This window comes from Nansenia antarctica, assembly GCF_963989245.1.
Source record: "Nansenia antarctica genome assembly, chromosome: 7".
Lineage (NCBI taxonomy): Eukaryota > Metazoa > Chordata > Actinopteri > Argentiniformes > Microstomatidae > Nansenia > Nansenia antarctica.
In genome coordinates this window covers 8276336-8292489 of record NC_137677.1, presented here as the reverse complement: position 1 = coordinate 8292489, position 16154 = coordinate 8276336, and the positions used below count along the sequence as shown (strand labels likewise).

Below are 16154 nucleotides of genomic sequence, written 5' to 3'. Positions count from 1 at the left end.
AACATTGGTGCCTAGTATCAACTCATCATGCTGGCCTTCAACTACCAGAGTGGGAACCATAATCCTACAGCCATACACCTCCATTTCCACGTTGAAAGCTGACTCAGGCTTGACACGGCGACCACCACAGCCAACAAGCACCACATTTGAACTGAACTGGTTATGCTCTGTAGCAACTCCAACCTCTCTAAGCTTTCCCTCTGCCGTCTTACTCATTGTACAAGCCATAGACCCACTGTCTAGCATAGCATTTAGAGTCACTGTATTACCAACTGTCACAGGTGTGTAGAAAAGGCTGTCACTACCACTAATTGTATGCGTATTCTGATAATCATCAAAGCGTTTTCTGCCCTAACTGAGCTGTTTGACAACAAAATTTCCCCATTGGGGACAATAAAGGTTTTCAATCAATCAATCAATCAATAAACAATATCTTCAGAGTTATCACTTGAGCTTTTGAGAGCTATATACACTGTCTCAGCACTAGATTCGTCCTCACAATGGGAGTTTACTTGGCGACCTATACTTTCTCCCTCTGAATACAGGCCACCTAGTTTCCCTGAGGCTGAGGTGCTCGGGACGACCTGGTGGGACACTCAACTTTTGTGTGACCTGGGGCTAAACAGACAAAGCACAGCCTCTCTGACATGCAGTGTGAGATGGTAGTGTGTCTACTGTCATCACAGACTCGGCAGGCCTTCTCACGGGCGCCACCCTGGTATCTTCCGCCACGAGGAGCACTGTCACGCTGCTGCACTTTCCCCATCATCTGCTCCAGCCTCTCCATAATGCGAGCAAGAATCCTGTCTTCAGATTGCTGAGTGTTCTGGGCCACAGCAGTCGCGGAGGAGGGGCACGGAAGCTGGCCTAAAGCATGGTCCTGGGAAGGAATGAGGGTAGAAGGCAGACACTGTGTGTGGTACACTGGACTATGGGCAGGAGCAGGGGGGTACTGGGTGGAACACTGCTCAGACACAGACTGAATCGAAGGCTCTGGATGAGACTGCACAGTGTGGAGGGCGGTGGCATGGCTCTTCAATGGCACAGAACTACCGGTCCTGCCAGAGGCTCTCAGCTCTCTCTGGTAATTATCAATCTTCAACTGTATGTCTCGTGAGCTCCACTCCTCAATAGCCTTGCATTCCAGAATACGGGATAGTCCAGAGTCCGGGCAATGCCTGACAAACATCCGTGCTACCTCTTCACCTATGTTCTCCATCCTCCTACCTTGTCTGCGAAGGCCCTCACCAGCTACATCAGCTGCTTTGTTGATCCTCAACCAGTAGTCTACAGGGTTCTCATTGGGTCTGGGTAGAGTGGCATAGAAATCTGACAACGGGAGGCATGATGACACATCACTGAAGTACTTGAGAAGGATATCATAGATGAGATCAGGGTTCTGCTTCACATCAAGTGTCTGATCGCTACGCAAACCAACCCTCACGACATCCTTTGCCTTACCCATCAGCCTTGCCAGTATCTCCTCAGCCTGTTCATGCATTGGACATTTCTGCTTTCTCAGATAAGCTTTAGACATGTCAATCCAGTCCTGGACTGAACACTTATCAGAACTATCACCTCGGAACATTGGTGGTTCCCTGTCTGATTTTACATTCACAGTAACGCGCGGAACCTCCTGTCTAACAACATTAGGATCAGTTACAGGATCTGGAGGCGATGTGCAGTTGAGGTGTGCACTGCTCATACTACTTGAGTGAACTACACCAGCTGAAATTAACTTGGTTACAATGGACTCGCCAATCTGAGCACCTAGCTGACCCATCATGTCTGAAAGGTGATGAAGAGCTTCAGTGTCATTAACACTGGGTGTGGATGTGGGAGGAGCCTCCCCTGTAAACTGTCCGACAGCAGCACAACCTGGGTCCTGACCTGACCCTGTGCCTCTACCACTGTCAGTAAACAACTGGGAACACCCCACCTCCCTACTATTGACAGCACTGTCAATGTCAATGTCACTGTCACTGTCAATGTCTATGACAGCACTGTCTGCTCTGCTCTGACATGCCCCCCATGCACCCCTCCCCATAGGCAACACTGGACTGGCAAAAATCTCATCATTAAAACCTGGCCTCTGAGCCATAGTGGTACAGACTTGCGTTGTGTAATATTACTGAATGAAAAAAAAAATAATAATAATAATGTTTAAAAAAAATATAAAGTTACAGCAGGACATAAAAACCAAAACAATCAAAGCACTTTTTAAACTGATATAATCACAGACCTCAGACTGAATGACCATTTACTATAATACTCTGACCACACTTGATCTATCACACTAAGACCTGGCATCCACGCAGCATCCACGGAGATCGGCGTTCAGCTGATCTTGAGATCGACGTGTCACGGCACCAGTGTAACGATAGTCAAACAGCCAAACTTCTTTCAATCAATCCTTTTATTTGACCTGCAGAGAAGACATATAGAACACAATTCTTCTCTGGTCTGCTTGTGAATCCATTGAGATGGCGGCCATGTTCTCACCACCGTCTATGTACATTTCACATCAGGACAATTTGTTCACAGAAAGAACACAAACTTCCCTCAAACATTACAAATAACAATTACAAACAACATGTGGAGCGACATACCTGCAGAGAAGACATATAGAACACAATTCTTCTCTGGTCTGCTTGTGAATCTGCACGTTCAAAACAACATACAATAAATGTTCTGTTTCACATCATCACAATACATCACATCATCACAATACATGTAAAAACAAACAGCACAGTACTACACCAACACCTTCACCCTACATTACAAGATTCTCCATACAAACAACAAAACACGAGGAGCATTTCACATAGCGCACATACCCATTGAGATGGCGGCCATGTTCTAGTTCCACCGTAAGTACGGCAACAAGAGAAGGACAAAAGAACGCGCAGACCTGCAGTACACCCAAACTCCAAAGGGGGGCTCCAACAACAACCAGGGCTGCTCAAGCACGGCGAAACTCATCTATATTCACCACAACTAAACATACATTCCCAACTCTGTTACACCTGCACAGCATTTTTGCTGTACGACTGGTCCATCCGCTGTAATACAACCAGTGGCGGACTCAGGCTGTTTGAAGGGCAGGGGCGAAAAGAAAAAAAGGGCACCTACTGCACAACATGGGACCCCATCAGTGCACGTGGTCAAGTTTAGACCATTGGAAGGGCAGCCAATAGGGCACATCCTCTCATTTTGCCACTCAAAAGGGCATTTTTGCCACTCAAAAGGGCACTTAAGAGAGATGGGGGCACCAGTAGGGGCGGTCGCCCCCCCTGCCCCCCTTTGAGTCCACCAGTGAATACAACTACCACTATCACTTTATTTTAATTTAATTAATTACATTTAATTAATTACCTATTATTTTACTTTATTCTAATAATATTCATTTTGTATTATGCTGCAATGCCAGTGTCGAAGAACCTGAACCTAAGAATGTTACTCTGTGTACCTGTACATGGAGTAGGGTCCATCTGCGCGCAACAAATCCAACACCCGGAAATGTGTTATGCAAATATGCAGGCGCGGTATGATGACGTATGGTACATCACATTTCCGGGTGATGGATTTGATGCGCGCAGCGCAGATGGATACACTAGGAGTAAACCATGAATCGCCTTACTACGGCCTTACTACGGTGAAAACTACGGAAAAAAACTAATATGTAGAGTACAGTCCTATCAATTGTTCGAAAAGGAGTAGGAAGAAGCCTGTCCTACCCCTGTTTATACTTAACAATTATGCTTACATTATATAATCCAATTAATTAATACATATATTTCAGTATCATCCGTTCTAATACTTTTTCATTAAAAATAATATAAACCTTTTTTTAAATAGAGCAATAGAGCAATATTTCTGCTTTCCTTCATATTTTCTTCATATTTTTGACATTAGGAACAAGTTATTAGTGTGATCACGATATCCGACCTCATGTACAATCTGTACTGCAGTAAAAATGTGGAACGCCCTTCCTATAATCTTAAAGGAGTGCAAAACACTGCCCACCTTCAAAACCACTCTCAAAAAACATTTACAGGAGGCTGCAATCCGTAACTGGACCCTCTAAATCAAAAATCAGATTAAAAGACCCGAACTACCCACTGTACATACTTTGTGTTTTGTCCCCCGCCCCCACCTGTGGTGTATGTCCCCACCTGCCCTACCCGCTGTACATACCTGATGTTTTGTTGTATTGTTCTTCCCATGATGGATGTATTTTTATCTTGTAGATAGTAATAGTTATTTGTCTGTATTATCTTGTAGATAGTACTAGTTTGTTTTGTCGGTCTTACATGTAACGATGAATTGAGAATCAAGGACCCCAATTGAAATAAGCCAGTGGCTTTCTTGGGTTTTTATCCTGTTAGTTGACCTTGTATGTAATATGTACTTTCATGTACCTACTTCTGCAAATCTTCTAATAAAGTTTTCAATCAATCAATCAAAATCCTCATAGCTTTTTTCTGTAGTGTAATCAATGGGTTTAAAGTGCTTTTATATTCATTTCCCCATATCTCCACACAGTAACTCAAATAGGGTAAGACAAGACAACAATATAGAGTATACAACATCCTCTGTTCCAGAATATGTTTTGCCCTGCACAATACTGCAATACTCCTTGATACTTTGGATCTAACGTATCTTATATGAGATTTCCAACAGAATTTACTGGGCTTAAAGTGCAGACTCTCAGCTTTAGGTTAAGGGTATTGTTATGAAGGCCCACAATTTAGAGCCAGTTAGTTTCCCCAGATCAGCCCTATTTTGCCCCTGTTATTTCCTTAATTATTTTCCATACTATTCATGTACGTTTTCATGAAGGTGTATGTATTGTTATTGTAATTGTATAAGTTCTGTCTTAGATTTGTTCAGTATTGTGCAAGCGCCAGATTAGTGGGCGTGGTTTTGATTGGCGTACGTGACTTGATGTATGTCCGGTTGGTATATATAGCTACGGAAGTCGATCTAGGAGGGCGGAGTCAGTGGACACACACCGTGCTGAAGCTGAAGACACGAGTGATTATTGAGTTTGCAACTGTGACAGAGGGCAAACATTAGTAGAATCTAGTTGAATCGATAGATAGTTGAATCTCTGTATTTGGTTTCCTTTGCTGCGGAAGACATCTCAACAGTCAACAAGGAGAACGGGAGACTGAGTGTTAATAGTAAATCACTGGCTACCCGCATCGCCGCGGGAGTTCGGAGTTTGGTGAGTTGGCAGCGCTAGCCCAGTTTAGCTGTGTCACCGTTAGCCAGCCTTGCTAGCCGCCGGCTGCTAACGTTGGCGCATAGCGAGACCCAAGCCGGACAGAGCCGTCGCCTCCGAGGTGGATTGCGACCGACCGCTGACACCACCGGAGCTGACCGTGGACCACCGGACCTGAGCCATTCACACCTCGTCGTTTGCTACGAAGACGCCCCTTTCCCTTCAAATTGCAACGTCACTCCCCCCCCTTGTCTGCTGCCTTCCTCGAGTCACATGCGAGCTCCAACCAGGCCTCAACGCGCTCATTTCAGTCCGGGACTCTAAGCCTTTTCAGGCCAGGTACTGTGTGTGAGTGAGTGAGTGAGTGTGTGTGTGGCCGGCGGGGAGGGAGTATATTGGGATGTATATATAGTTTGTATAAATAAATGTGTTTGTTCATATTTGATACAGTTGCTGTGTGTTTAGTTGTCTGTATTGTTTAGTTTAACAGCAAATCTAGTATTGGGTTTAAGTATTGTCTTATAGTGTGATTAACTGAGTTATAGCTTGTATTATAATATATGATATATATATAACTGTGGTATGCTAGTCTAAAGGGTTGCTGGCGCCCCCTGCCTCTATCCTCCTACACTGCCGATTTAGCTCAGAGTTAGTTAGATAACCAGCCCTTCCTAAAATTCTACAGTCCTTTAGCTACTCCCTGGTTACAGGTATTCACATCCAAATTGAAGGAAGGGTTTATGAATTATAGCTCTTATGTATAATAACCAACAGTAATTAGACAATTGACTCAAAAGCTGTTTCATGGGCCAGTGTGGGCTATTTATTCCTTCATTATTTCTTTATCAATTAAGCAGGTAAAAGGTCTGAGTTGATTCCAAGTGTGGCATTTGCATTTGGAGGCTGTTGCTGTATACGCACAACATGCAGTCAACAGAGCTCTCAATGCAACTGAAACAGGCCATCCTTAGGCTGTAAAATGCACTTCAATTACATCTGGATTGTTTCATTTCAAATCCTTTGTGGTGGCATACAGAGACAAAATTATGGAAATTGTGTCACTGTCCAAATACTTCCAGACCTAACTGTATATAAATAAAAGAATGTCAATGACCCCAGGTGTGGGACTTTATTAGGTCAAACAGGTTTGAGGGGTCAGGCAAAGGACTTGGTGGAGTCAGGCAAGGGTCAGGCGATCATCGTTGTAATCCATGGAGCAGGGCAGGAACCGTGGTGCAAGGTGCTGGGCTGGAGGTGTCCATGGTGCTGAGTGCACACTGATGAGCTAAATAAAACATTCTATTTCTGATGTCAACAGCACTAGGGCTCCTTCACAAAACCCTTACTGGAATCTTCATACACTGTGAATTAGTCTTTACTTTCTGATGAGTCAACAGCAATAACCCCATCCAGTGCGACATGTAGATAGCATATATTTAGAATATGTCAAATGCAAACACCAGAAATGCAAGAAAGTTTATGAGGTATACCAAATGGAATTAATAACAAGTGTTACAACCCTTCTGTCTAGAGTAAAATAAGGGCCTAACAGGGTAGAGTGCAGAATGTACAGGTGTGTTGCAACACAAATGCCCAAAAAAAGTGTACAAGGGATCAAATCAATTCAAGCTTTATTTGTATAGCGCATCTCACAAGATACGACTCAATGCGCTTCAATCAAGACATCATTGCTGATTGCACTTTAGCACAAGTGCTCTTTCAACATTGTCTCTATGGTCTTTCAGCTTCCTTTTCTTCTCACATTTTCGACCATATAATGGTGAGACAGCTGCTTCTCACTGTTGAGACAAAATGTTATAAAGAAGTGATTAATAATTAATTTAAGAAACTCACATTCATCAGTGGTTGCAAACTGTCATGGAAATTGTATTAGCACTCTCCTCATGTTTCCAAAATGCATTGCAAATGCAATGCACTAACAAGTCATTGGTCACTCTTCGTTGGTGTTGGACTTGTTGAGCCCTTTCCTAAAATAATAATACAGTGCTTAACCATGTTACAATGAAAAGGTGCAGTTAAGTACTGAATGAGTCACTTTCTTTCCTTGATCATTCTACCTCAAGTGTCCTGATAGAAAGTGTGGTTTCACTTTCCAGGCTTCTGACATCTTTGTCCCTGGTAACAGGATACACTGTTAGTGTGAATGAAGTTTATTGCATACAAACATACTATCCACCATTCACAGCTGTACACATAGTCATGCTTATGTGTGTCACACATAAGCATGACTATGTGTACAGCTGTGAATGGTGGATAGTATGTTTGTATGCAATAAACTTCATTCACACTAACCAATTCTTTAGGAGGAAAGCTGTAAGGCCTCTTGAAGTACGTGTGGTCCTCGTCAGTGTCCAGTGGCATCTGTACAGAGTCCACCATTATTGCCAGTATGTTTTACATGAAAGGGTTAACTACTTCAAAAAGAGATCCAGGCTGGATTCAGAATGACACAGTACCACTAAACATATTGCATGTGCCATAAAGTTGCATGGAGTATGTGTTTTAGGAGCAGTAGCCCATTCAGAAACAGGCACACGGTCATAGATACTTAGTGAGAGATGCACTGACCATGGTGTTGCTTGCATGACTCCTTTTAACACTTGAATAGGTCCTGAATACAGGTGGGACACTGTCGTGAAGGGTCGCTCTGCCTTCCTCACTAAAGTGAGCAAACTTCCTTCCATATCTGAAATTAACACACATTATCTTCACCGGAAGGTTGAATTGTAGGGCCAGGTGTTACCCCAAAGTCCTCTTGATAATAAATGTACAAATACAATTATTATTTTTGTAGCACTGCAGCATACCCTTCCAGCCCAAGGTTTTCCACCAGGACAATACACCACCACCTTCTCAGGAGAGACATGTCATCCTAAAGAAAGAGCAGTTACTCAATTTGCATTCAAAGTCTTATAGCATATTGATATAATGGGTTCTTGTTTTCTTAATACTTACAATGCTGAAGTCAAAGGTAGCCTCCATGGCGAAATACCAGGCATACTGTAATGAGAAAAGACACAAAGACAAGATTACCATGTGACAGCTTATAACTCAGTGAGAAGGTAGTCACACACATCCAATGAAATGTACATGGCTGATAACTCCATAGGAAAGTGATATGAGAGGTCTGCACACATGAATGTTCCTTAATACCTTTTATTGCACACCTTTTTATTTGCAAATGCACAAACAGAATGTTGGTCAGGTCTAAGTGGTGGTCAGTCATTGTTACATACATTTACACATTTTTTTGATGGTTTTAAGGAACAATCAAGTGTGCCATATCACTTGGTGGCATTACCATAACTCACCATTATCATGAAGACACCACAGTCATTGCCACTGGTCTGCCTCGGAAGCCCCTGTACGAAGAAAAGTTAGTTAGAGAATAGTAGGTAATTATGACTATAATTCAAACAATACCTCCAAATCCAGACCAAAGTAATGTCTAATGGATTTGATGAGTGGTACCTTTCGATGTGCTTCTTGACGTTCTTCTTGTTGAGTACTAAGTTACAAAAACAACATGTTGTTGATTGGTACCTTGACCTCGATATCTGGGGGGCTGTCTGAGACGTAGTTGCTGGAGCCGTCGTCCCCACAGCAGCTGGGAGTTGAGTGCAACACTTTTTTAAGTGATTAAGAAAATACTCCTTACGCGTAATGACTCGGGGGCAAAAGCCACAGTGATAATGGCTGTTGGTCACACAGTCACAGTGGCATTTATAAAAAGCATATCCTAAAAGAAATAAAGAAAGTGATTTAGAAGATAGGCCTACTAGAAACATACCAATAAGTTGTATTTTTGTAAATACAAAATTTGAAAAAAGGTGTTTGTGAGAACAATACATAATCATGTCACTAACAATAATAGACCCCTGGTCTGAGGTAGATTACTCTTCCTGCTACGACTGGTGAATTGATGATTCACTTGCTTAGTCAAATGTATTGATTAAAAGTCGCTTTGGAAACAGGCGTCTGCTAAATGCCCAAACTTTTATTAAATAAAAATTCGATAACATAGGGTCCATGCCTATAACTTGAACTTTTGCATTTGAATTAATAATTAAACCCACATTAGGTAATTAATTCAGCGTTGCTAACAGGTCAGAACCGTAATATAAATCTAATGTGGAATGTGAAAGCTCACACAAACATCAAATGAGCCCACAATGTCTGATCTAAAACTAATTTACACCAAGGATGTGCTGGGGCACAGAAATAACACATTAACACCATTTAAAATTCAAATGATGACATGATAATATATAGGTGGACTTACCTCCATATTTCACAGCAGAACTATGGTGGAACTGCATATGAGATAGAAGAGCAGGGTACTTCCCTGCCTTGTGACAACATGGACACTGGAATGTGTCCAAGTCCAATCTCTTAAGCGCAGGATATTGTCCATCTGGAAACATCATGTTGGTCTATGGAAGAATAAAATATAATTAGGTGAATGTATCGAATGTGACTCCAAATAACTTTCATTTCCTTTAAATTGAATATTTCATTCCTTTAATTCATCTTGCTTGAAAATATGTGACCTGAGCTCAAAATATTATATGTGCAACCTACATACAACAGTGAACACACTACCAAAGTTCGAAAATAGCATATAGTTCATCTTTAACTTAGTGTTAGTTGTAATAATTACCACGTGAAAGTCATTCCCTTCCCCCCACCTGAGCGCGGCGTTTTTTAGCCCTGCCGGCTGTACATGTTTATCTTTGTTTTGTCACTATTTGCACTTCTGGTTATATGCATAACTGCATTTTGTTGTTGGTACTTGTACTCAGCAATGACAATAAAGTTGAATCTAATCTCATATCTGATAACGCTAAACCACATAGAATTACCCAATTAGATGAACAAAACTACAGCCAAATGCGTAACACATGCAACAACCTAAATAATAAATACATATATGAAAACTATAACATGTTCATTAATAATATTTCGAAATTCAATTCTCACCTGAGCTGCATTTGCCATTGTACTTGTAATTCTTCTTCTTCGTCTATCAGATCCTTCAAAATCTCGCGGATTCTCGCGGTTTCTTTTACCGACGCGCTTACGATGACGTGGCCCAACACATTTCCGGGTGTTGGATTTGTTGCGCGCAGATGGATACTATAGGGTACATGCGCGGACAGTACGCTGTGTGTGAGTGTGGCATTCCGTAGATAGTTCATGCACAGACATTTGCCGAAAGTAACGCCCTCCAGAAATAAGCCAAATGCCGCTTCTCCTGAGAAACATAATAATAATAATAATAATAATATTAATAATAATAATAATAATAATTATTATTATTATTATAATAATATAATAATAATAACTTTATTTGTATAGCGCTTTTCCTGCAAACATTGCAGCTTTAAATGCAATATTAAAAGGATGGGTTTTTATAATCTTAATTTAATTATTTTGTAATTTAAAGGCAATATTAAAAAGATGGGTTTTTAGTCTTGACTTGAAACGTATTTGCTGAGGTTGCATCCCTAATGTAAACTGGCAGTGCATTCCACAATTTGGGTGCATAAAATGAGAATGCAGCCTAACCAAATCTCTTCTTTTGTATATGTGGTACACAGAGAAAACCAGCGTCAGAAGACCTGAGAGCTCTATTGGGCTGATATGCTAGCAAAAGGTATTTCAAATATTCTGGTGCTATGCCAGTGAGAGCTTTATAAATAAGCTTTATAAACAATAATGACTGGAGTGTGGTGGAGGTAGACAGGGCAGGAAGTGTCTGGTCAGCTTTCTCAAGAAAGCTGGGCGGTGTAGGAGTTGGCTAAATCCAGAAGAGGGCAGTAGTGCAACGTTAAGGACGCAAGCTGCCGTAAAATCCAACAGAAGAAGAAGAAGAAGATGCCAAACGTGATCACGGCCTATGATTGGTTCATAACGGCAAGTGACGTCGCTGTTATTACAGTGGACCGATGAGCACCAAGAGAGCACCTCGTCGCATGTAAGTGTTGTTTATTTGATTAAAAAAATACCCCCACGTTTGTACAAACATATATGGCGTAAGGGTATAATTTAGAAATGCCTGTAGTAAGCCCAACGTTAACGTGGCTGGCTGTCAAGCGAGCACATGTAGCTATCTGGAAGTTATTCCATCAACGTCGCTAAAGGAAAAATCCAGGCTTATTTTGGATTGATCTCGCGAGATTTATAAAACACCCAGCCATATTTTGATAAATCTCGCGGGATTGATCAAAAATAAGCCTGGATTTTCCTTTAGCGACGTTGATGGAATACCCCCCAGGTTAGCTGGGTTAGCTAGCCATCATACACAATCTCAGTGTTGAAAGTAAACAGGCTCTACTATTGATGCGATATGGTAGCTACCAGTTCATTTGTCTGATGGTAAAACCTAAAGTGCTGTCAGTGTTTCTCCTGCTAAGACATTCGAGCACAAAAGCTCCTGGAGGGCTTCTGTATTCATTTGAAAGATCATCAATATAGGCAATGTACAATATTTCCACAATGCTAAATCATTTCATTACAGGGTTATGTTTCAAGTAGATTGAGTTTGAGAGAAACCTGCATGATATGTACAATGTATAACACAATGTGGAAAAGTTCAATATTTAGACTAATATCTAGACTCGCACAGTCCTGGGAAGAGCTCCAATCAGCTAATTAACTCAACACCTGCAAAGGATTCCTGAGCCTTGAATCTCTCTTAAATCAGTCTGGTTCAGTACACACAACCACACTCATGGGGAAGACTGCTGACTTGACAGTTGTCCAGAAGACACTCATTGACGCCCTCCACAAGGAGGGTAAGCCACAGAAGGTCATCGCTGAAAGGGCTGGCTGTTCGCAGAGTGCTGTATCAAAGCATATCCATGGAAAGTTGACTGGAAGGGAAAAGTGTGGTAGGAAAAGATGCACAAGCAACAGGGATGACCGCAGCCTTGCGAGGATTGTCAAGCGAGGCCGTTTCAAGAACTTGGGGGAGCTTCACAAGGAGTGGACTGAGGCTGGAGTCAGCGCATCAAGAGCCACCACGCACAGACGTACCCAGGAACTGGGCTACAAGTGTCGCGTTCCTAGTGTCAAGCCACTCCTGAGCCAGAGACAACGTCAGAAGCGTCTTACCAGGGCTAAGGAGAAAAAGAACTGGACCGGTCAGTGGTCCAAAGTTCTCTTTTCCCTGTATTGGTATATCATTTAATATGCCATTTAGCTGACACTTTTATCCAAAGCGACTTACATTGCAGGAAGTGCATACATTTTCAGTATATATGGTCCCAGCAGGGAATCGAACCCAAAACCTAAGTGTTGTTAGCGCCATGCTCTACCAACTGAACCACAGATTCTATTGATTGATTGATTTAAATATTTATTTTGTTCCACTAATAGCTTCCACTCCCAAAGGAGAGGACAGCCAGATGGAAGGGAGTGGAGACAGCCGAACCAGGAACAATGGCGAGAGGAGGAAGAAGAGGGGGGGAAGAGGCAGGAGGAGGTAGTCCCCAGGGGCACTTGCCAGTCTATGTGCCCCAACCGCGAACTGCAGGACCGGGAGTCACAGAACCGACTGCACCGCTTCGAGGTGTTGTCTGGCACAGAGAGAGACCGTAAGCCCAGAGCAGACCCCTCGCGTATGGTGAAGGAGTACTCCAGACCCGCCGCAGGGAAGGACTCCACACGCCCCGGTGATCTCCGCCCGCCGACTGTGCTGCTGAAGACAGTGTGCTTCCTGGTTGATGACATCGCTGCCTCCCCTACTCTGCAGCCGTGGACTGAGGCAAGTCATCTCACTGTTGTGTGTGTGTTTCTCTCTCTCTCGGTGTCTCCCTCCAATCTGTCTCACAAGTGTCTTCATGTCTTTCCCAGTTCGAAGGAACCTAATACTAACTTATTCAATAGTGTGTGCGTCTAGTTATCTTGTGCAACATGCTATAATTTTATTTCATAATGTAATGACTTGTGTGCTATAATGACTAATCACTAAAGCCATTAGAAGAATGTTGACGTCCTTCATTTAGAATTGAAACCTGTACAGACCTTAGACCCTAACAAACACGCATTTCGTGAATTTCGTGTACTGGAAGGTAATTGACGTGAACACTGCCGTAGACTGTGCTTACACCTTGTCATCCGCTGTGCTTCAGGTGTATGACTACGTCTTCGACCGGCTGCGCAGCGTGAGGCAGGATATGATCATCCAGAGGGTGTCGGGGCCCGACTGCGTGGCTGTGCTGGAGCGGACGGTGCGTTTCCTGATCTACGCCTCCTACCGCATGTGTGGGCAGCCCCTCCGGCTGTATGACCCCCGCATCAACGACACGCACCTGCAGGAGAGCCTGAGCTGGCTGCTGGACTGCTACACCAGTGAGAAGCACCTCAACCAGGAGGAGTTTCAGGCCCTTGGTCTGCTCTACAACCTCGGTGGGTAGCCCCGCTTTTGGCCTTGTTCTAATCATCATTATCACCCTGGTGGCCATATTCAGTTGTTAAGTCTGACGTCACGCGTGACGTTTAGCAATTTCCGGGTCCAAATAAAAACTTCCCCGCACCGGAGTAATGACAGTTCAATCGTTTTTTAGACTCGGATCTATTCATACAACAAGGGACACAGCACTTTCCTGTTTTTCCCATATTGTCAGCATCTTTGAGCCTCGGAAAAGCTCTATACAAATATAATGAATTATTATTATTACCGCGTCATTTCGAAGAGAGCGCCTCAGCCAACGTTGGACCCGGAAACACGTCACGACTTAACAACCGAATACACCTTATCAGTGGATATCATACTTGAAACTCTGGTGGTCACAGATGCAAGATGAGAGAATCTTAGAGCCACTGTTGAGTAGAATATGGTTCCCCCCCCATTTGGACATACTAATCATAATCATAATAATAATTAATCTAATAATTTCAGACAAAGGAGAACAATAATGGCCAAAGGGCCAACTTGTGTAAGGCTCATTTGGTAAGTTGTTTAGTTAACGCCGTGCCAGGAAGGGTTTATCAACCTCAGCATGAAGGTGTACGTTCACTAACGAGTCTGTCTGTGTTGTTTGGGCCCAGGTTCACCTCGTGCCACGCAGCACACCATGGAGCTGCCGGAGAAGATCCGGTCCTCCCGGGCCGTGCGCCTGGCTCTGTCCGTCAGCCGCGCCTTCCTGGAACGCAACCCCGTGCGCCTCCTCCGACTGGCCGAGAGGCTGGACTTCCTGCAGACCTGCGCCCTCCACCGCCACCTGGGGGCGTGTCGCAGGGACCTGCTGCTGCTCTACAGCCACGGCCACAGCAGCCGCAACTGCCGCTTCCCCCTCCAGACGCTCGCCCACCTCCTGGCCTTGGACGCCCCGCACACCGCCACACTGTGCCGGGCCCACGGCGTGGACGTCAACCCAGAGGACTGGGTGGTCTTCTCCAAGGCCACCTTCACAGAGGCCGACCCCTCGAAGCTGCAGTGCGTACACTATCACGATCTGGTGGAGAAGAAGCAGGGAGACCTGTCTGTCGACGGAATCATTCATGGCTGCGCTTGAGGAGCTACAGATGTGGACTGTGTGTTCTTTTGTTATCATGTGTAAATTGTGTACAGATGTACTTGTTATAACCGAGCTCTTAAGTTAATGTGTTAATGATTGTTTTTAGCTGGATGTCTATTGCATTTCCATGATGCTGTTGTGTTACAAACAACCATGCAAGTGTGCCTTTTACCTCATTTTAATGGTCAAACCATTGGGTTAAATTGAACTGTTTGGAAAAATTCAGTTATAGTGAACAATACTTGTGCTACCGGTTCAGTATGGTGCTAATGACTTACGTCATAACTTTCAGGCCTTCAAGAGCCTGACTGTTCAGTCTGTGTCAATGTATCAGTCTTAATGTATGTAATTTTGCCATTTGCCATTTATTATGTATGTATTTTATGGTTTAACTTTCTCTGCCTGTGCAATAAATAAATACAGTCTGTTCTGAAGAATTATTTCTTTCTTTGTTTTATTTATTTGATGGCTTTAAGTGCCAGCTCCATCACACCTCCGTTGTGTGTTTTGTGGCACAGGCTGCCTTCCTCCTGCAGAAGTGAATTTAAACAGTTAATTTGTTTCCGACGTCTCTAGAAAAGAGACAGGATAGAGCTTGTCTTTCTCACTAAATTGCCCCTTGTGAAATGTGTGAGGTGCCTATTCAATTCAATAACTATTTAGAATGACCGCACAGATGTTATTACGTTGTAGGTGCACCAAATGGCCACTTGATGGGGCCAAAGGTTTGTCTTCAGAGCATTCGGACAGAATTCAAACTATAGATTGTGAAAGAGGTCAATTTAGACATTGCATTAGTAGCCTTCTTCTCCGACTCTCATGAACACTTCAGAGTTCAGACATTTCTCATATTTACCCACATTTCAGATTAATTGTATAGGATAAGTTTACTTACTACATGTTTGCGATTGTTTCTGGTTTATTAATAATGTTAATGTAATACGTTTAAATTGACTAATCAGCAGACTGACCTACTGATTTGATACATTGTAATGTTGAGTTAAGGTCTTAACTCGAGTCTATAAAGTAACTTATGACTTATGACAGAAAGTCTCTTAGCAGTAACGTATTGGTACACAGGCCATACACACAGAGAGGAAGGGATGTTTCATTGAACTGTTGGAGTCTGAAGTACACTGCAAAAAGTAAATCTCAGTAAGATTACATATCTTAAATCAAGGCAATATAAGCTTGTTTTCTGTCTGACTGCACCAGTTTTAAGATATTTCTTACTTGTTTTAAGACAATCTTGGCATGTGAAATTTTCCTGTTCTGTTGGCAGATAATTTTGCTTATTCTAAGTAATATTTCCCCTATTTTTAATGCTTTTTCTCTTGTTTTTGAGAGCTGACTTTTTGCAGTGTAGAAGCTGTTCTGACTCG

General features: G+C 42.9%; 1 protein-coding gene and 1 long non-coding RNA gene across 5 annotated transcripts; one reads left to right on the top strand and one right to left on the bottom strand.

Annotated features, from left to right (window-relative positions):
* Positions 1-6901: 6901 nt before the first annotated feature.
* On the bottom strand, positions 6902-10307 carry LOC308161655. Of its 4 annotated transcripts, XR_013937550.1 has the most exons (8): positions 10229-10307; positions 9531-9681; positions 8720-8987; positions 8560-8610; positions 8204-8248; positions 7817-8120; positions 7541-7609; positions 6902-7026 (listed from the first exon to the last, which is right to left on the bottom strand). It is a non-coding gene; the product is annotated as an uncharacterized lncRNA (long non-coding RNA). The 4 variants fall into 4 exon arrangements; XR_013937547.1 differs by adding an exon at positions 7306-7363 and having other exon boundaries at positions 7817-8248; positions 8560-8987; XR_013937549.1 differs by having other exon boundaries at positions 7817-8248.
* Positions 10308-12676: 2369 nt separating this feature from the next.
* sac3d1 (SAC3 domain containing 1) lies at positions 12677-15020 on the top strand. The gene is made up of 3 exons (XM_080537366.1): positions 12677-13016; positions 13384-13660; positions 14303-15020. Exons 1-3 carry the CDS (start codon positions 12762-12764, stop codon positions 14767-14769), a joined length of 999 nt encoding a protein of 332 aa, XP_080393492.1. The 5' UTR covers positions 12677-12761; the 3' UTR covers positions 14770-15020.
* Positions 15021-16154: the final 1134 nt, after the last annotated feature.